General features: G+C 36.5%; 1 protein-coding gene and 1 long non-coding RNA gene across 12 annotated transcripts in view; both read left to right on the top strand.

Annotated features, from left to right (window-relative positions):
• Positions 1 to 22,283, top strand: part of dmd (dystrophin) — a 728,682-nt gene that overhangs the window by 48,042 nt on the left and 658,357 nt on the right. For 10 of the 11 annotated variants that reach the window (XM_088646880.1, XM_088646889.1, XM_088646871.1 and 7 more), the window contains exon 1: positions 7,453 to 7,564. The exons of the other annotated variant lie outside the window; for it this stretch is intronic. In XM_088646880.1, the coding sequence (XP_088503006.1) occupies positions 7,468 to 7,564 (97 nt within the window). In that variant the 5' untranslated portion in view covers positions 7,453 to 7,467. Of the gene's footprint in view, positions 1 to 7,452; positions 7,565 to 22,283 lie in introns of those variants that run through there. 11 annotated transcript variants of the gene reach the window in all.
• LOC148675756 (uncharacterized) lies at positions 14,476 to 20,506 on the top strand. The gene is made up of 2 exons (XR_015941494.1): positions 14,476 to 14,582; positions 15,712 to 20,506. It is a non-coding gene; the product is annotated as an uncharacterized LOC148675756 (long non-coding RNA).

Genomic DNA, 22,283 nt, shown 5'->3' with positions numbered 1-22,283 from the left:
TTTGACATGCCATGTTGTTGGTTTTCCCCCTAGTGTCCCTGTAACATACTGTATTTAAATTCTTGTTCTTGATTGTTAGTTTAAGTGAGTTTCATTGGATTTTCCCAGCAAAATCCCTTGTGGGGATTTTGACTATCATGCTGCACAACTGCATTTCTCTTCAAAATTTAGGAACAACACCCGACAATAATATTTGCTTCAGCAGTCCCCTTGTCACTGCAGGAAAGTTGCTTCTGTAACATATACACACACTATTAATGGATTAATTATCTGCAGTGTAACCAGGCTCACAGTATTGTGCTGAAGTTCATGTTTGTGTGATAAGCCCTGAGCTATGTCAGACTAGGAGTCCGGAAAATATGTATCATCTTCATTGAGTCTTGTGTTAAAATGTGTAATGATAAAGTTCATACAGTATGTATTAAGATATCTGAGGCTATGAGGTATTAAAACACTGTTGGGGAATTCTGTTGGGGGTTATTTTTTTTGTTTGATATTAGCTTTTTATGTTATGATGACTTGACATGTTAAAACCTTGCCCTTTTCAGACAGTACTGCTGATAGTCTCATGCCCATTGTGTGCTGTGTAACAGCTAAACAGTGCGTATAGCCGACAGATAAAAGGAACAAATCACCATCATTAAGATTGTTTGAACTTTCTTGTCATTAATATCAGTGGGAGAAAACAAACCGATATTAAACCGCAATCTGGAATTCAATAGAACGGTGGTACTGCAAAGCTCTCCATTACCAGGTCTCTGATTCTTGAAGAAAATGTGCCAAGTGATTGGAAACAACAGTAAAATAAAAGATGGCAAATGATTCTTAGATCACAGATTGTGCTGTAAGTAAATAGGAAGGAAGGAGACAGACAAGTGACCTACTGTAGCTCAGATGACTTTTGAATGAGGTAAGGAGCTTATAAAACATTGTGGTAAACATACTGTACCTATAGTAGTTATGTGTTCCATTAAAAGCTACCTTTATAAATCCCAGTTTATACAGCATGTGAAAAACTTTACATTTCAAGCTGAAAAAGGTGCATTGAAACCAAAACAAAATCCTGATGATGTTTGAGATCAGAACAATGCCATCAATCTTCTGATGCCTTTAAATGAAACAGGAGAAATGAAATGTGACAGTGAAAAACAAAAGACAGTGACACGTTGCTGACCTGATTATATTGTACCTCAAAGTACTGGTAAAATGGCTTGTGGCAAAAAAAACACACACACACAAAATAAGCAAAAAAATGTGACACTTTCTGACTGAAGAACTGGCAGAAGTTCAGTGCCTTCCAATTCTCTCTGTGCTTTATTCCCCAATAGGCTTTGTCACTCCTCAGATTAAAAATAGAGAAGAAATCATCATATCTCATATGCCATGTGACATTCTGACCTGAAACTGACAGCTCTTATTTCTGCTCCGTTCTCACATTGTTGTAGGCAGATTGGCATGTGTTTAGCATTTGTCTGAGATGTACAGTATATATGTTAGAGAACTTAAGAATGTGAATACTTTGCTAAAATAAGATACTCAAGATAGAGTGCTGAAGTCAGTATAAGAGGTCAGTATGTAATATTAATCAATTAAAGAGCTGAATAGGGAAACATTTAAGAAAGGAGACTAAAAACACACTTAAAATGTAAAAGACTAAGTAATTAAACCAATGCCCATATCTTCCACACCATCACCATAATGTAATGTAGATTCCCTCTGGTACTATCTAGAAAGAGCTTCCCATTGACAAAGCAGCGGAGTGCATCATATCCCTCTTTTATCCTGTCTGTAATTGGTCTTTTAATTGAAAAACGCCTTTTCGTTTTGCACTAAAGTTCGAAAGTTTTAAAGTTTGTAAAAGGAAGAAAGAAATACAAGCAGTTATTGAAAAATATTAAGAGCTAATTATAATAAGAGCTAAGATTAATAACATTGCCATACAGAGACAGTGGGGATTTAGAAAGGTCAGGTCTTGTTTAAGTAACCTACAGTACTACATTTCTTTCAAATGGATACATGTGAAGTCTATGATATGTGTATTTTAGATTTCCAGAAAGCCCTTAGCTTTTCATAAAGATTAATTTTAATTGTAAGCGTTAGGAATCCGAGGCAATGGACTGTGTGTGACTGGATGGAGACCTGGTTAATGGGAAGATAGCAGAGAACTTGTGACTGGGTTGAGTTAATTAGAGGAGTACTGCAGGGACCCATTGTAGGCTAATGGTTCTTTGTGATATCATTAATGATCAGGAGTTTAAGGTGTAGGGAGCGAACCAAAACATGTGAACTAAAAGACTATTATTGTCTTCAGAGAATTATATCTTTTTAATTAATTTAAACAGATTAAAAAATTACAATTTGGATGTTGTGCATCATTAGATTTGTCATTTAATTAAGCCTGACCATCTTTGATTTTCTGTAAAGGTTTTACAGGATGTCTACATGACAGTCTCAGTACCTACAGTAAAGCTCCGTCACTTACAGTATGTAGTTCAGTTTGTACAGTATATAACTGTCCTACAGAATTTGCCTTAAACTTTGCTTACTTTTCTAGCAAAATACGATTTTTTCACAGCTGTTGTCTGATCTTCTGAGGAATTGATTTTAAATATTTAGAAGTGTACTCAGGATCATTATTTACTTTAAATACGGTTCAATGGCTCCAGAGCCCCTTTTTTATGATGATATCATGTATTTCTGTATTTCTTTATTTTTCATTGCAGCTTCGATGAGCACAGGTCCCAGGCATAAAGTGCTGCTTCTCAGATCATAATTACTTAATTTAATATTTTGTTTGCTAAACTGTAATATTTCCAAGTATCCAGATAATGAATCTCTTAGACTTAAAGAAGGCAAAAAGATCCCTAGATTAACGGTAGCACTTTTGCCACTCCAGTTCTAGGGTCATGTGCAATGTATGTGTGACAAACTAAATATTACATTATTAGCCATATAAATGACATGCAATCACCAGTGAAGCTTTCCCTGTAGAGTCTCTTCTTCAAACCTCACCTATCCTTTGCGTCTATTCTTCTGTACTATCATCAGTGGCTAGGGAACCTGCCCTTTGCAACCTGCAGTCAGGTCTTTCATCTGTCTTTTAGGTGAACTTGATCAGTTTAGCAGTTTGCTTCCAGCTTCTCTCTCATATCTTTTAAGACCAGCTGTTTCCTGATACACTCTCAATGGGCTGCATGGCTCGGCTTATTCGACAAACACATCAGTTGCTGTGAAATACAGTTAGGCCTCATTGGAAAAAGTTTTTGACAAATATGTTCCTTCGCTATTGGTTTGTATGTAAATATTTAAATGTGCTGCATTTAATAATGCTTAATATAGTATTCATAGTTGTTACATCAGTGCAGTGTTCACAGTGTTTGTTGCTTAATCACGGACAGCTATTTTGCATAATATCATTGTTTATTTTTTTTAACCCACCTCCACCCCCCCCCAACTTTGGAGGACTTCTTTATTTTTATTTTTTTTGTTCACTCTCTCATTTTTGTTCTTATCAGACAATAACAAAAAAATACATGATAGCATTGTTTCAAAGTCATTCATTTTTCTTATTTCTGTGATTTATCATTTATACTCCTAATTTTACAAACACCCTAGTTCTTAGTATACTGCAGTTTATTAATGCAATTGTTGTGAACTATGGTACTGTATGTGTGCTTTTCACCATTGGAAATTCATTGATTATTGCAACATTTAGCCCATGATTATTCTGGTAACCTAAGAAATAATGTCAGAATGCTTCATTGAAACAGAACTTCGTGATAGCTTATAATTTTACATTTTTAACATACAATATTCTGCCAAACATATATTTCCTGACCAAAATAATGTTTTATTTGGTATTTTTTACAAGAGGCTCAGAAACTGTATTTCGGGTCCTTGTCATGGTGAAAAATTATTTTAGTCTGCAAGTGTAGAGATGGCACAGAATAGTGATGTTGTATCTGCTTGTGCTTTTCCTTGGCAAGATTTAGATTCTTACTAATTTGATGGCACTTAAAACCAGTCACACCCCAAATTGTCTCAGAAATCTTGTTTCACAACCTTTAGTACAACACTGTTCACCAACAGTTCTTCACAAAAAAAAAACTGCTGTCTAAATTTCAGAATTTCAAATTTGAAGATCATGTCTTGAAAACTCCTTTGTAACTTGTTGTAACTTATTCTAGGGGTCTAGATATTGTTGTCTTGGCAACAGACCTTCTATTAAGACCTGTAGCAAGACGTTGCCTTGTAAGAGGGGTCAAAGATAAAACAGGCAAACAAAAGAAGGTGACAATACATGCTACTGTATATGTCACTATCATGAGAATAAATGTCGATTTGTCCTATATAAATGCCATAATCCCCCACCTCTATGAATATTTGCCAAGAGGCTTTATTTAAATGACATTTTTTATTAACTGAATTGCCACTATTTATATTTCTTCATTGCCATTAAACAAAAGGTGCACCAGTTACTGTCAAAGCCATTTAGATATTTTAGTGCATTATTTTACCACAAGGGATTCACAGCCAGAACAAACAGTTAAAGCAAGACCATTTACAGGATATTGTCTCTCGAAGCAGGATGCTCCACTCCAGACCTCCCTTGAGCACCAAGCCACCAAACCGATTGTCTTTGAGACAGGATTTGAAATGTATCTCTTTCTGTAGTTGTGGGCCAGCAAGGGAATTATCCTCAAAGTACACTGCAAAATCCACTTTCTCTGGCAGTTCAGGGAGAGAAAGACAGATCCTAACTTCTGCTCCTCTGGCTGCTGGTTCTGTCAATACAGAAGAATTCCCATTTACTGCCTCATTTGAATTCTACCAGTCATTAATGTCACAGTGTGAGTTGTCTTCATAGGCGTAGTAACTTCATTTAGAAAAGGGTAGTGAAAAAAATGAAGCGGGTTTTAATTTTGTCTTGCAAAATGTTTTTTTTTAAATGAGGTTCTTTGTTGTTTTTACATTTGCAAATAAGAATGACCGCAAGTGAAGTTCACAGGTAAACCTATGCTTTAATCACTGCAATAAAATCACTGACGTCAAATTATTCCAGTAGTTTCAGTGACAATGATAGATATTGAAAAGAATAGCAGAAGACAGTATATAAGGGCAACGAAACTTAAATCTGTCTGTATGTAAATCAGACATACAGACAGAGATGAAAAAGCAGTAGAAAAGTAATTAAGCTATCTCCAAATTTTAATAGAAAAAAAAGAGGCAAAAAAAGAACTGATTAAATAAATCAGTTTAATCAGTTTAACGAGGACATTTCCAGTGTCCTGGAAATGTGTATAACTATAGGACAGCTTATATGAGATGCCTTTCAGTTTGCGAGCTGCTAAAATATTTCTGACTTTTTAAAGAAAACAATGTACTTTAGAAAAAGGCTTTGTTTTTGTGCTCTTTTTTGTGCAGAGTTTTGCCATTTTTAGAGCAAACTTAAGAGGATCAGCAATTTTGTGCATTCTGCGCTGATTGAAATGCAGTGCAAAACTGATTGGATATCATTGTTGCATACTTGCCTCCCTGTTATTTTATTGGCTTTAAAAGCTTCTTTCTTCATGTTGAAAGGTTCTAAATTTATGAGAAGGTGTATATTAACAGGGTCAGACAAATCGCTGAACCATTCAATCAGATTGAATGAATGCAGTATTGAGCTGCTTCTAGACCCTATTCTAAAGGGATTCAAAAATAATATATTGGTGTTTTGGCACACATACAGTATAACAACATGATATACTGATGTCTAGTCACTACTGGTGCCTTGATTTTAGCATTGTGTCCTTCCTTGACACTCTTACCAATGGCATTTTTTATTGTGGTTTTAGATTCCATGTTGGGCTTTTCAAATGTTTTACACCTTTGGGCGCATGCATTGTGAAGTCTTTAAAATTATAATATGAATTATGGGCATTTTTTAAAAGTTGTCTAAATTGATTCAGTATAAAGGCTTTTCTTTGTAATATTCAAATTTATTTTAAAAGGTTGCAAAATAATTATAAATGTTAAGACAGACGACATTGCACATCTGGCAGACAAATAATGGGCACACCTTCTACATCTGAATGCAAATGGAAACTATACGTACAGCATGGTTTCCTGAACACTGACTTGTAAAAAACAAAGTGTGTTAACCATTTCAGAAAGAAATATAACAGGGAGCATTTAACTTCAGCTACGTAAGAGGGACATTTGGAAGCGTTCTTTTAAACGGTGAGCCTGAAAATGTGCTGAGAGAAATGAACTTAGGCAAATTATATTCAAGAAAGGAGAAAACATACAGTGATAGTTTGTCCATAAGGACGCTTACTGAAGCCTTACTGTGGAGGAGTCTGCAAAAAAGTCTAAATGGACAGAAAAGAACACAAAAGAGTAGTAACGTTAACTACAGTGGCAAAGTCAGGAGTGGAGCAAACATCATAGCTTCCTTGAATGTGAAGCCTCTGATACATGCACAGTTTATCTCCTGCTGGGATTCAATCTTCTGTCTCGTAAGCATCCCCCACCACACAGTGCGCTGACATGCAAACACATCTGGTCGGTCAAAAGACTGGTCGTATAACTCAGCAGGCTTCCCATAGCTTTCATTCTTTCGGGACAGAAGTGGTTACGTCACTGTGAAAGACTTACACAGGGAGAAAAAAAACACGTTGCACCTGCAGAAAAGAGATTTGTGGGTGAGGGGTTTGTATTTTCAGCTTCCTAAATGAAATGCCCACCTGTACTAAACATAAAATACTACAATCTAAAAGAAGATTAAAAATAAAAAGTGACGCACTAGAATCTACCTGCCCCAAGGTCTATAGAGCAGCAGGTATACGACAAGCTTGACAGGACAATGGAAAACATGACTTCAAACAGCAGTTTTCTAGATGTGTACTCTGGGAAATCATTGATTGAATGTATGTGTAGCACTGAGCGTGGATATGCAGATAAGAAAAGTTTGTCATAAAATCCCTGCAAAACTAGCCTTCTGCTGCATTTTCTTTTAACCATGGTAAAACTGTTCCTTCAAATCAATTTTTCATGTTAATTCTTCCTATCTTAGAGGAATGGAAGGATAATTCTGACACCTAGAGTGTGTCAGCATGTGCATGTTTAAATAAATAAATGACTATTTTAAAAAATGTATTCCCATTTCATATATAAAACCAAATATAAAATGTACTGTACATATATATATACATCCAGATGTGCATGCAGCCTTGATTTTACTGTAGTAGCTTCAGATGTGTTATAGCAGAAAGGTCTAGGTTACTGCGAGTGATATATCAGATAAAAAAAGGGTTAGCAGGACCCGATCGTGTAGCAGCTGCATAATAAATGATGGAGAGAATCACGTTAGACATGCCCACCTAGCCTAACTTGAAGCAGGAAAGAAGGGAGCTGCTGGAATTCAAATAGACTTTCTGGCTCCCAGCAGTCGGCAGTAATAGAATGCTCTCCGGAAGATGACAGATGCAGGGAAAAGATGCCGTTTTGCACAGCCCAGATTGGTTTCAGCCGCCAACTTATTGGCGTGATGGAGTGAATGGGAAAGCAGCTGGCATGGAAGGTAGGATTACAAACGCCATCACATCGTTATGAATGTAATTAGAAACTGACCATGACAGAGCATATGTTAGAATGCCCTGTGCTTGATGGAAGAGGATTTGTTGCTAGGCACTGAAAGGGGTTGTGTCAGTCAAACTGCCGAAAAAAAAAAGATTATTTGTTGTCTTTTTTGCTGTGGCTATCTATCAGAATTAGCAGCATGGATCTTTTTTTTTCTCTTGCTCTTCTTCTCCTTGTGTAACTTAATGTTACAGTCCTCAGTGGGGGAATACCGACTGAAAACAAACCATTGCTGTGAAACAAATCTGCTTTAAAACAGTCATCAACTATTAATAGACTGCATGTAGTTATGAAAAAAACTGGGGAATTAGATTTTGTCAGGTAAGCCAAAAAAAAAAACAGTAGTCAGTCTAGCTTTGGAAAGTGGGTTAGAAGGAAAGAAAGAAGCAAAAAAATATTCCCTGTAGAAATTGCCAGAGAGTATTACAACCACTTGGGTTTACTGATAATACCGTGTCTTGTAATGAATCTTTCCTTACTTTATATGATGTTATGAGTGCAGCAATGTGAGTTTATTGCTGCTGGTTCCACTTTGTTTTATTTCACAAATGTTTTTTTTGTATTCATTTATTCCTGAAGAGGTGGGAGTGTACAGTAGCAAAAGAAAAAAAAAACTCAGAAATGGTCCAGCAGTATTGTTGTAGATAACTGCTGCATCTGTTTCAGCAAACCAAACTGTACTTGCATTTTGCCAACTTGATGCCTCCCCAGCTGCTCTCTGATTTTGTGCTTAATTACTGCTCCTAATTTCCCTATATCAGCTTATTTGTAAAAAAAAAAGCTTTGACATATAGAAATTAGACTTGACAGCTAATTTTGAAGCTGTTTAATATTTGGAAACATGTATAGTGAAACCTCGGATTTCCTGACTAATGCAAACTGAGACTTTTCCATTGTCCTCAAAGGCTGCATGTTTTTGGCATGTCCTCAGCTGTGGTGCAGCTGTGGCATATTTTGCTTTAATAAAAAAAAGCTTTAGAGAATCTGGACAGAGCGAAGCAGAAGTTACGTTAGATTTGGTTTGATGATGATTGTGTGAAACAAATCTGGATCGGCTTAGAAAAATCCCAGCTGTAAGGTTTCAGAGCATTGTGTCGTTCTTGTATTCAGAATGCTACTTTCTGTAGTACGTGAAAATTGTTAGCTTTGTCTTGTAGGATAAATCATCTTAATTGGATAATCTGACAGCTGACCTGAAATTAAATTGAACTAGAAGCAGGTGGTTAGAAAAAGGACAGTTCTAGACTTTTCTGTTGTCGAAACTTGAAAAGAACACAAAATCACAGAACTGCTTCTTGTCTGGGACCTGGTGTCTAACGTAATTTACCTCTTAGCGATTTCGATTTTACTTGGCACACAGATTTATACAAATTCTAGTGCAGTTAATTAGAAGAAGGTGGAGTTGCTGTATCCTTTCATTTGAGTGACATGGCCCTGTGGAATGGCAGTAAACGCTGCTGTCTCATAGCTGTTGGGTCCTCAGGCAGTTGTGCGAGGGTTTCTCAGGGTCAGTTTAGCCCCAACACACAATCCAGTTCTCAGCCTTTTAACAGCATGAGACTGGATATAATCCTACTGCCAGCAGCACACTTAACCCCAGGGATGATTGCAAAGGGGAGGACAGAATCTGCCACCTGTTGCAGGCCCAGGAGGGCAAAGAGGCCTCTGTCCTTGAGATATGGGAGTGACAGTCTCTTTACCCTTCGTGTGAAACCAGACAACCTATCACTTCTCAGGTCCAATGAGAACTATCCAGTCCTTGACCACACTCCACAGTGCAAGCTGATATCTCTTCTCCTGGCTCAGTCGGGAGAGATTTACAGCTTTGCTAACATGGAAAAAAAAAAACTCGCTGTTACACAAAGAACAAAAAATAGGTCTTGACTAGGAGGGGGAAAAAAAGCTGCATTACAACAGACTTTTGATCTTACATTTTTCTGAGAACTATCATGCTTGAATCGACTGGTGGGAGGAAGTGTTATAATAGTGTTACTATTTTGTATTCACTAAATAGTAGTGGTGATAGCCACTGATTGCTCATTCTAATAGGCTGGAGTGTTGCGTACTGTAGGTCTTTGCCCAGAAAATATTGCTTAAAATGTAATGGCAATAACATAGAAATGACTCCTTATTTCCCTTTCAGACATTGTTGTTAAAGAGAAGCAGTCCGGTGTAATTGCATTTTGTACATTCTGAGGAGTGTTGCTTATTTTAATAAGCCATCCATCCATTTTTAGTTACTACTTTATCCTTAGAGGTTTGCAGTGGATCAAAACCCTGTAAGCACAGCATACAAGGCAGGATTATAACCTGGAAAGGACACAAATCCATAATAAGGCTCTCTTGCGAACCAGCAAACAGGGAGCCATTCTGAGATCCCAATTAACCCAGCCAGCGTGTGCAGTATTTGGACTATGGTAGGCATCTAGAGAAAATCCACAGGCACAAAACAAAACACGCAGGACAAACATGGACAAACACATGAACTCCACACAGACAGACTGCTCTAAATCCAGGACCATGATGTAGTGCTACCCACTGTACCACCCTGAATTGATAATCACAATAAAATAATTTAATCCCATTACGACTAATGAGAAATGGTTGTGTTGGATCACTTTACTCATTTTATTATTTAATACTGTAGATGTGAGTCCTGAATGCAGTATTCTGTAGCATATCGAACAAACTGGGACAGGAATCTATGTTAGATGATGCTGCCTTGTCCTGGAACCTTTTGTTAGAAAGTCTTAGCTTGAAACAAAAGAGTGATTACATGGAAAACGTAATTATTCTTAATCTGCAGCATCATCTTATAAATATTAATACACTAATCTTAAAGCATACAAAGCTTGGTAGAATTTTAGAATATAAAGCTTGCATTTTAAAGCCTATTAAACTGGGACTTTGCAATTGTTCTGTCTTAATACAGTGGCTGTATTAAGACTTTTAACATCTTTTCTCAAGAGACAGAATGGCGTGTTTTTTGGCTGAAATATTTGAAGCAGTAATAAAGCTAACAGTGTCTTCAGCACAGTAGTTTCTGAGTTCATTAGCAAAAGAAAAGGTTTAAAGAAACTGACTTGTTCTATTTTGCTGCTCTTATTACATTTAGGAAATAAAAATAAAATAAATCTGGGTTGGAGTTTAACAAGAATAAGCATTATAAAATTAAATTCAAGGTGTTGGGTTCCTTATATATTCTAGAGCACCACGAAACTTATTTTTTGTTTAGATTCTTTTAGAAATGACCTGTGCAGTCATAAATTGCTTAGCTGTCTGGTCCTCTGGTTGTCAGCAAAAGAGTGAACACATAACGTACTGTATTGTGCAAATTGCCTATTGAGTTTAAAGTGTTCTACTGTACTTACAAGGAACATCTAAGTCTTTTAGAGGCAGTTGTGGCAAAACATTTAAAGAAACATTTTTTTAATTTGCTATAGGCTTATAGCAGGGTGATGGAGAGACCAAAATGACACTAGTGTGATTGGTGGTGTTTGCAGCCTTAGGTTTTGAGAGAATGTGCAGTATGAATTTAAAGGGCAGTTCTAGTGCATTACTCAGAAGAGGGCACCATAGTTCTAGTTGTCTGTATTGTTTATAATGTACCACAAAGTGTGTTAGATAAGATACGAGTTACACATCTACTAACATAAATTGTAAAGTGTATCTTTTTAAGGTACAGTATGTGTGTGTTACAGTATGAGAGGTGGTAATATATTAACCACCTTTCGTGGTACATCATCTCAAGTTACTGTTCATTCCAGCTTTGGAACTATAGAACAAATATTACTTTGGCAATAGTTAATCAGTAAATGAACTGATTCATATTTTCCACAATAGATTTTTATTAAAGCTACTCCCAGATTTTCTGTCTGTACAATTCTGGTAGCATTGAAATGCTTTACTGATCGCTACTGTAAGTTTGTTTTCTGCCACATGGTTTGGAAAATTGTAGAAATTACACTATGGCAGAAAATGTAAATCAACTGTCTGGGAAATTTAGGACTTGAGTTATTCATATTTTGTATTGCTATATGTCTCTAAGGACATTTATAAACTTGTAAAAAATTAAAAAGCTGTACTGAAACATATCATTTTAGAAATGCTATGTATTTTCTTCCCAATCATAATGTTTTTGTGAATCCGTGGTGAACATCTTTGGGACATACAGTAGATCCTCAAAAAAACTATAGGCTCAGGAGTTGCAGACATTCCTCATTATAAGGAACAAGTAATAGGTTTATTCCATGCTGAAAAAAAAAGAGGGAAAACACAACGTTTCGGCCGTGGAGCCTTCTTCAGGTGTGAGAAGGCGGCTCCACGGCCGAAACATTGTGTTTTCCCTCTTCTTTTTTTCAGCATGGAATAAACCTATTACTTGTTCCTTTGCAGCCTACGCATGCTGACGCAGCTCCCCACCTGAACTATTACATTCCTCATTAAAGTACAGTATATATATTCCTCATTATAGTAACAGGCCATCCCTTCCCTGTTTTGAATAGAAAGTACACACACACACTTTACCTTACACACACACATACCTTATTTTGATCTGCTTCTGAGACATTGTACTTGAGACTGTAACAATTTAACTTCTCATTGATCTGTATTATTTCTGCATGCACAGAAAAAGACACTTTTGCTCAATTTAATTTGTGATAGATTAACAGGTCGTACTTCTGCTTGTTTACAATTTATTTCGTTTTTGCTAGAGGACAAATGATAGCATAATTGGGAAAAAAATCCATCAAAAGAATATATCTTACTGTGGTGCATGGAATTAAATGGCACGCTTAATACAAGTGATCTTTGTCAGCAAAATGGTTCCTTCATTTAGAATCTCTGCAAGCAGAAGTTGGAAATAAACTTCTAGCCTATTTCTAATTGTCCTTAAACTAGTAGATGGCATCTTCTTTGCAGAGAATGTGCAATATGTCAATATATATACAGTATGTAAAACAAGAAACATTGTTCTATACACAGAGCATGAAATGCCCGTCATGAAGTATTTCAAATCAACAATTTTCAGATTTTAACATGCATCCCTAACTGCACTGTAAGCATTACAAGCATGGTGATGCAGTTAATACACTTGTTCTGCAATGCACTCTTCTTGTGTAAGATATACTGTACACTCCATATGACTTTTAATGCATGCCATGAAAAGCATAAATTTCTAGACATGGAGGGTGTGGCAATGATTTTGATATATCAGCATGATTTAAGTGAATTGTTAGTCATTTTCAGGAATAACTGCATGTTAAACTCTGGTAATTATGAAAAGAAGTAGAATCATATTGTATGTACTGTAGGGACACTTGGAATTGCTTTGTAGCTGGAGTTTGGCAACCTGGATTTGAGTTATGCACTGAGAATCTCTGTGCTAGTCGGCATCATTGTTTCAAGAAAATATATAGTATATTGTGTCGCTTTGGCATTAATTATATAGTCTTCCATTAGTGAATTACTTAATGGTATATTGAGATTTATAGGAACATATTTGTGATTTGTTGATTGTGCTTTTTCTGGAAAACGATTTTGCTTGCCCTGAAAATTCAATGTACTGTATTAATTGTGGTATCTATTTCAGTCATTAAGGTGAAACAATTTAAAAAATTGTAGCCACTGTGAGCTGTGTTGAATTTTGTTTTATTGACCACAGTTTATTAATGGATTATTGATAGAGCAAATGTTTTTTCAAATGTCAACAATAATCTTTAACTCATTGGAAATTCAAGTAATTTTCACTTTTCATTAAAATCAACATTGCAAGCCTGCGGCTTTAAGCTTCTCACCTTCTCTGTTGCCTAGAAAAATCACACTGCTTTTAATTCTCATTTGGATGTTAATCTTTTGACAGGTACATCTTCTGATATTTGAAGCAGGCTTTGTAAATCTAAACCATTCACAAAGAGCATATTTGCACATGGATATTAACGCCCCCATTGTAAGAACTATTGTGTTGTGCAATTTTGCATTTAATAGATGTAAATATACCTACAAAAACATTTTTCAGAGTATATCAGTCTGAAATATTATATACTTCTTACCTGAATTCAACAAGCTATTTTAAAGAAGTGGTTTTATCTGAGCTTGTAATACTCTTTTTAGATTTTCATAGACCTATAGTCAGCAATGCTGACATCCTTCAATTATAGGAAGTACTGTATACAGTATGTTTGTCAAGATTGTCTAAGGATTACCACAGATAGCTTTTGGGCCATTCCACTTGATTTTCTGTAAATACCTCATAAAATATTGGAGGTGGAGGGAGGGAGCTAAGTTACCTTATGATTGTATATATCTATATTGAATTAAATATACAGTATATATATATTACTTTTAAAATTTGTCAAGTGCCTATACAGTAGGCATCTTTTATGTGTTCAAATATGATTAAATATTGTGGCCTTAGTTGCATTTTAAAATCTATTGGTTTTAGAGATTATTTTGGAGGTTTACATTTGGAAATCGTTGGATTAGGTGGAAAGCCATTGACATGTAGATTCAGTTAATCCTTTGGAAGTTCCTGTGTAAGGAAGATCCTTGTACAGTATATCTGAGTGAAAATAATAATAATATTCCGTGAGCTATGACCCAAGTGTGCATGGTACATCAGCCTTTTCAGACACCATGAGATGCAGAAACATTGCATAATGTATCTTGTCTTACACTATCAGTGAACATCTTTTTGTTTGATATGTGCTGGCTTTACTGAACATGGAGCATATGAGAAGAGTATTCTGATATCTATAGCTGCTACAAAAGTGATAGTATTACAGTTTCCCATCCCACTTACTGTAAGTATTGCTGAACGTTGTCTCTGGTTTGGCTGCTACTGTAGGTGACATGATTTCTCCTAAGGCCTTGTGGTGATGCACTTTTTGAACTGGGGAGAATACGATTGGTGATTGGTCAAGAAGCTACCAGGTGGAGTGGGTACCCACACCCTGCAGGTACATCTGGACTGTCCTGGGAAAGATCTCCCTTACTTGCTTACACGCAAAGGCAGCAGGTTGTTTGGTCCAGGCACACACAGATTTTTGGAAATACTTAATATCACTTAATTCTAAGTGAAATAATAGGCCCTGTACATGGGGAAAGCCTGAAAAGTTGCCCAAAGTTCTCTGGTGAGGACTATAAATCATTCATGGGACATTGAACATCTCATTCTAAACCATACCTTCCATCGTAAAGAAATTCAAGGACAGTTGGAAAGTCTCTTGGAAAATGACAAGCAATTTCGAGCTCTAAAAAGTGATTTGGGTTATGGGATCTAAATTAGTCCCAGTGTTAAAGACTGGGGATCTTTAATGGGATGGTAATTTCTCTGGGACCACCATTTGGTGTTGATTTGATGAATGTGGTGTCCATGGCAGATGGCAGCATAAAAACAACAAAGTTAAATGTAATAAAAAATGAGCTGCAGATGATCCAAAGAACACCACCACATCTATGAAGCTTAGCCACATGGCCACTTCTAGAACTTGTCTAACTGATACTGATACTGGTACTGGTACTGATGTTATCAGAAGCAGAATGAATTCTGACATTTCCAGAAACAGTTTATCTACTTATGTAAACGAATCTGCCTTCTTGCTTATTGTATTGCATTTCATTAAGCAGAAAGACAAAACATACAGCCGATGCAATCAACCATTTCATCAGGAGAAAAAAAAGTGAAAAGTCTTAGAATTGGCCAAGTCAACCTCCTGCTGGGATGTTCAGCTATTCTGCCTGTGCAGCTTCAGAATGGCAGAGCATCCCAGAAATTGGTAGAAATTGGTCAGAATCAGTTGATCTGAACAACGCAACACTCAGCATAATGCTCACCAAATCATCCGCATACTGTAAGTTGTCTTTCAGCAGATGTATCAAATAAAAAATGGCATTCATCAGTGAATAGAGTACTCCACCACCCTCTATGTCACCACCTCAGATGTCCTCCAGCACATAGAAGCTGGTGATTTTATTTTTATCTATCAACATTTCAGGCCTGAGCAGTGTCCGAACAACACCACTTCTCTCATACATTTGTTGTTGCTTTATGTATTTGCCTAATGCTGTAACCAGTGCTCCAAACAGTTACACAGAGGACTGGGTGGATGTGATGGTCCTGGCTTGATATGGTGACCCTCTGCCCTCCAGGACACAGCTTGTCCCAAGCAATGTTTCCTGGTTTCGCAAGGTTGGACTGCTGATTCCTAAAGCAGAACATCTCATTCTCCAAGCAACTTTTGTCACAGACAGTATGCCTTCCATCATGCTGATAGCAACCAGGCCATCTTCATTACTCAGGCTGGACATTTCCGTGTCTGTCACTGCCTATTTGTGATGGGTGCAGCTCTACTCTGTGCCTACTGAGATTGGATCGCAATCGCTCAGGGACTCATGAGCATACACAGCACCATAGATAACAGCGTGCCATGCTAAGCCACAAGACAGAGTCTGCTGCCATGGGAGAATTCAACTGTCTACATTTGTGGAGGATTATGTCACCAGCACAGCCTCAAACGAGCCCCCATTTTTTTGTTTTAATTGCTGTGTATACAGATTCTTAATCAATTTGAATTTGAACTTATCTCAAATATCAAACACAGAGCACCTGGCATTTTTATGAGCTCCCATCACTTGAGCTCAATATTTTGTTGTCCCTACTACTCCAATTATCAACAAAGCTATCTGCTTACCATTCAAAATCTAATTAATATTATGTATGTGCCCACTGAGGTCTGATTGAGCACGTACTGTACAGTACATGAGCATCAGCACATTGTTCTTCATTAGCTTCATTAGTATACAGTACATACATTCATGCTTATCATACAGTCTTTGTCAGAACAACCTTAAACATTTTTCTCTCTTAATGTAAATTATAAATACATGTATATATTAGTACAGTAAGTCAAGATTTACTGGAAACTTATGTTTAAAGAAATGTATTTAAAGAGGTTGTTTTCACCCTGGTCTCTACCAATCATGTCCTCCTAATAAGCACCATTTATGAACTGGCTTCATTACTCAGTTCTCCTCTCCACTGATAGCTGATGTGTGGTGAGCGTTCTGGCGCACTATGGCTGCCATCGCATCATCCAGGTGGATGCTGCACATTGGTGGTGGTGGAGGGGATCCCTATTACCTGTAAGCGTTTTGAGTGGAGTTTCCAGAAAAGCGCTATATAAGTATAAGGAATTATTATTATATCCTCAGTATCCCATAGCATACAGTGTATATAACGCACTCATGCACATTGTTGGATTTTGTTTGCTTGAAAATCAATTTAAGTGCAGTAATTTTTACATTACGTTCCTCTTTTATTCAACACCATCAGTGCAAAATGAATTATAGTGGGGTGACGTATATGCAGGTGGTCCCCATTATATGACTAAAATGGTGTTTTGGTGGGCTGGGGACAGAATGTCAGTGCCCTGGCTGATCTCTTCTGTAGTACTTGAAATAAAGTGATAAAATAAGCAGATACAGTATATCAGTCTTATTGTTATGGAATGGACAGAAAACATTTATTTTCTTTTTTAGTTCAGAATACCACATTAAAACACTCACCTAAAACTAAAATGTTATTAGTGAACGGTGATTCAGTAACAGGACATTTTTTCTAGTGATGATCATCATGCAGTTAGTGGTAAAATGCACAAGCACAAAATGCACAAGACGAATATTTAAAATAACTCTATCACTATTGAGATTGACAGTGCTCAGGTTATTTTCTAACATATCAAAGATGGGATAAGGTGTCTAAATTGGAAATATTAAGAATCTCGTTCACAGAAGTACTGTAAGTACATGTGTAGGATATTCATACCTTGTCAGTGTCTACTAATACTATGATTAAGAAGTCATCAGTTAATGTCAGAATTACATGTACTTCATTGAGATTTGTTATCTTCAATTTATTGAATCTGTCAAGGAGTTCAGAAGAAACAGCCTCTCCATTTATTAGCAAAAAAACGGTTTCCAATGCTTTCCGATTTCAACTTCAATTTTAATTTTATTTTGTTGCATTCCACATTTCAGGCAGGGCTCACTTGAACAGCAGATTAATATTTTATATTGTGCAAAGATAGTTGAGCAAAAAATCATCTGCTGGACTGGAGTAGAGTCACCTATTAGATGTGGGTAATAGTTACTGAAGTGCCATAGAATTGTTTTACAAAGTTTCCGTTTCAATCATGAATAAATAGCCTAATACTTTGGGACAGGATGACAATGTCTGCAACCACACAGGGTGTATTGAACTGACAAAGTAAAACTAAAGGTTAAAATTGTTCTTGTTCCAAGCCAGAAAAGCTTCTATTTGAAAGACGTGCTTCAGAAAAGCATTGATTTTTGTTGACAGACTTTGAAGTCTTTTTGGTGGAGTCTGGGGGAAGACACAGCTGAATTAAAGAGTAGCTTCAGGTACAAATGCCTAAGGTAACAGTCTAAGAAGAATTCTGGGCAAAGTCATGCAGTGCCTTTGGGTATCTAAATTATTTGTCATTTGTTTTTCTTGAGGCAAGTTAATGGCGCAGAGCATCCACCCAGACTGCACAGATCCCACCTTTAATGGCACAGGGAAAAATGTGGATTTTAAAAATGACCTGAAAAGTAAATTGAGTGAAATAAAGACCACAACGTACATGTGTATTCGAGACAATATATATTTGAAACACCTTTTGGTTGATTGCCAAGCATTTTCAAAATGCATTTTGAAACTAAAAGACGTGCTGACAGGTAATTGTACTGATCAATTATAACAACATCCTTCTAAAAAAGGGGAAACCTTTGCTGTACTTTGCATTCCATTTTTTATTTGAAAGTGAACATTTATTGACTATCTTTATAAAGTCAATGTAAACATTTGTACAGTATTTTCCAGATGTTAGTTCATGGTTTAGTCACAGTTTAATGACAAGTGTAGCTGTAGCATTGATGGTCCTTTTGAAAGAAAATTTCAGACTTCTAATAAACTGTTCCACTGTATGTGCATCATTGAAGAAGCAAATTTTATAGCCCATTGAGGATGGAGACAATTCATGTCTTTATTTCCATCTATAGTATTAGATTGCTTTTCTCCATTATATTCAATTCCATTCTTTTTTTCACAGACTGTCAAGGTCACTTGAAATGTATAGACTTATTTCAAAGTTTGCAAAGAGACTGAAATTGAATTAAATTGGAAACAGGTTTACAATCCCAAAAAATCCAAAAAGAATTGCTAACTTTTAGTCGGCTTTTGATGTCGGCCATGACCGAGACTACAATGTGTGCATGTATGTTTATGAAATTGAAATTTCCATCTTCCTAATTACTGTGGTACAGTATCTCTGTGCTTGGAGATAAGTCTTTCTTTGAAAATGCATGTTGTACAGTAGCTCCTTAATATGTAGTGAGAAGTACTTTGAGAAATTCTTGCAATTTGCTAATCATGGATACAGTATGTTGACATGCATTACTGATCACTTCCTGTAGAGACTGTGCTCATATGGTACACATTATCCAAGAGACTATGTAAATGTCTGAAGTGTTCCCTTGTGCTGTTCGTCATCTACATTTGGAAACTCTGGAGTGCTAAATACTGTTAGCACCAAACATGATTAAATCTAAGACAACAGTTTACAGTATATGACTTTGTCAACTTACTGTATTGTTAAGCTTAATCTAAGGCGTGTTATGAGTTGTGCATAAAGTTAATATATGCTTTTGTGACACACAGGGGGTGGTGTACTTTAGCAGTGTTCTTTTACTTGGCAGGTAAAGATAAAATAGACTAGCACAGCTGTCAGGTTCAAAACCAGCGTTCTTTACAGTGTGGGTAAAACAATCAAATTTGCAAAACAGCAGCGAAAGCTCAGCTCTTCTTTGAGCTTCTGTCTTCTTTAGCTCCTCTCTATCAATAACTGGGTACCTAAACTATTTATTGGTTTTCACAATAAGGTCTTTCTCTGCGACCTTTTCAACAAGCTTCTGAAGTGTAATTTCTCTCCAAGAGCCTTCCCTAAGCTTCAAGTCTCTCTCGGAGGCTCCTCACAAAACCCTTCCAAAACAATCTTCTCTAGGCTTATTTTTTGCTCAGTGACTCTTCAATACAAAATAAATTCCCATGTCCATGGGTCAAGTGCACCTGTTGTTCTGTTAGCACCTTCTCCTTCTGCTCTCCTGCAGTACAGTGGCTCTACTCTCTCTCTTGGTTTTTCATTCACCACCTGACCAGTTATCTTCTCCTAGCTGGTCAGTTGACAGAGGGTGGGAGGTCCAGAAAATACAGTTCAGACCAAATCTTCCACTCTGGACTTTCCATCCCCATTACAATATACAGTATTTTGCTGATGCATTGACAGCTCTGTACTGTACATTTTACTCACCTTCGTGTTGGAAATGCAAAGAATATGTATGAAAAACAATCATCTGTACTGTACTTATAGAATGATCTCTGGCAACTTAAATGTACCGTATTGTACTGTACAGTTTGTTTTACATTAAAGAGATGAATATCTGAGACACTAACTTGGAGGTACAGACCTGTATTTTGAGGTAGTTGACAAGGGTAGCACAAACGTTATTTTTTACGTAACCTCAAAATGATTTCATTGTGTCCTTGCTAATTGTTTTTCATAGAAGAAATGAAGTGACCCAGCACTGACCACCTGATGTGCTGCAGTTTCACTGGGATAATGTCTAAACCTGATTTTGAATTCAGAAGGAAGAAGAACGTCAGGCTGTTAAAGGTTATGTACAGTAGTAGTTTATTTACTCAGATACAAGTATCTCTGTTTGTTGGAACTTTATTTGATGAATTACAGGATTTTATTTATGTTGTAAATGGGGAATGCAGACTGCCACACTCTTCAGTGTGGTAATTAAAAGCATTTCCAACACTGCTGTTTGTGTGCAAATTGTTTTGTCTTGTGACAATATACCTCAAACGTTTTTCACATCAGGACTGACTCTTGAGATCAACAACTGGAACAGCTTTCTGCTTTTGAGTAATGAATAATGCAGTAGATGAAGACAGGTAAACTGAGAAAGAAAAAGATTGTATTAGAAAATTATTACTACTCTGCAGTGTATAATACAGTATCCATGTTGGCTGTTGCGTGGCCAGCAAATCAGAAGCAACACACAACAGTGATGCCACCTGGCCCCAGACCTGCACTAGACTTGGGGATACCAGTAACTCACTAATAAGGTCAGGGTAATATGGACAGTGCAGTGTAGAGCAACATTTAATTATGGATAGAGAAGGCAGAGCAATAGGTATTACTTTATACAGTCTTACTAAATCATGTATACTGGATGTTCAGTCTCTCAAAGTCAAGGTACCCAAAATATGCAATCTTAATAACCTATCCCAGTGTTGTGATCACGGTTACCATTCCTTAGTCTACATCTCCTATAGGCAGTGTTACTGTAGATATAGTTTCCTTTGTTTTTATGTGAAATCGTACAAAACCGTTTGTACTGTTTGGCCCTTAAAAAAGTGAAGAAACTGTATTGTGTCTCAGTCGATCTTAAAATCACAAAATCTTGTTTTTTTTTTTCTATTTTCCTCAGACATGTTCCCTTTGTTTCTTGAACACCGTAATAAACGTTTGTCTACTTTTCCAAAGAGGCAATTGTGAGGTTCACTCAGACCTGATCATTTACTGTACATATAGGTTTGTTGTGTTCCAGCTTGAGTTCCAGGACTCTTAGAGAATTGTACTAGTCTTCAAGGCTTTTAGAGCAAGGCCATTTCTGTGGCAGTTTTATTACATCAAAAGCATCATTTTAATGCCCGATACTTTGTAAACTTCAGAATATAAAACATGTTTAAAGCCTGAAGTCATAAGAATGTAAACTACAGTATATTCTAAATGGTGTAATATGTTGAGTCTCAGAGGCATATTTCAGGTACTAAAGGCAATGTGCATTTTGACAAGTAATACAAATAAAAACATTTCAGATACATTTGTCCATCATTTTCAGGCATTATAGAAAAGAAATGAGCTCAACACACAGGTTTCCTGACAAGGAACCTTAAATACCATTGTTCAGGAAGAAAAGAGAGTATAAATTCTAATCTTGCATTCCAAATCAGTAGTTATAATGAAGTGGCAAGCAAGTGTATCCAAAGGCTTTTACAATTGCAAAAACAATCCTTTTATCAGTCAGCATCACTTCATATTGTATTGCAAGTCTACTAGAACTATTTGGTTTTGCACATATTATAATGCTTGTTTCCCATTTGGCAAAGCTGTGTTGTAGATTTCTTGTGTCTCTTATTTGGATGAAATAATTTATTTTTATGTTCAGTTAGCTCAGTTCATCACATGTCAGTTTCTAATAGCACATGTTTCTGATGTCGTGCTCAGAGCTGCAGCCAGCAAGTAAAAGTAAAAGAGTCCAAACTTCTTAGGTATCATTTTGTTGACTTTATAATTGGAGAATGAAAAACAATTAATATTGTAATATTTTGTGACATCGTGCCTTTGAAACTGCTTGTGGTTTTAAAGTTATTATTAATACTTACAGTAGCTTGCCTGAAATGTTAAATATATTTACTGTAATGCATTATGATTACATCCTATAAGAACAATGATGAGCAGATAAGGTGTCAAAGATGTGGAGAAAGCAGCTGTCTCTCCATCATGATTCCAGTCTAAGATGATACCAGA

The sequence above is a fragment of the Lepisosteus platostomus genome, chromosome 2 (genome assembly GCF_059453375.1).
Source record: "Lepisosteus platostomus isolate fLepPlt1 chromosome 2, fLepPlt1.hap1, whole genome shotgun sequence".
Classification (NCBI taxonomy): domain Eukaryota; kingdom Metazoa; phylum Chordata; class Actinopteri; order Semionotiformes; family Lepisosteidae; genus Lepisosteus; species Lepisosteus platostomus.
This window is presented reverse-complemented; position numbering and strand designations above follow the sequence as displayed.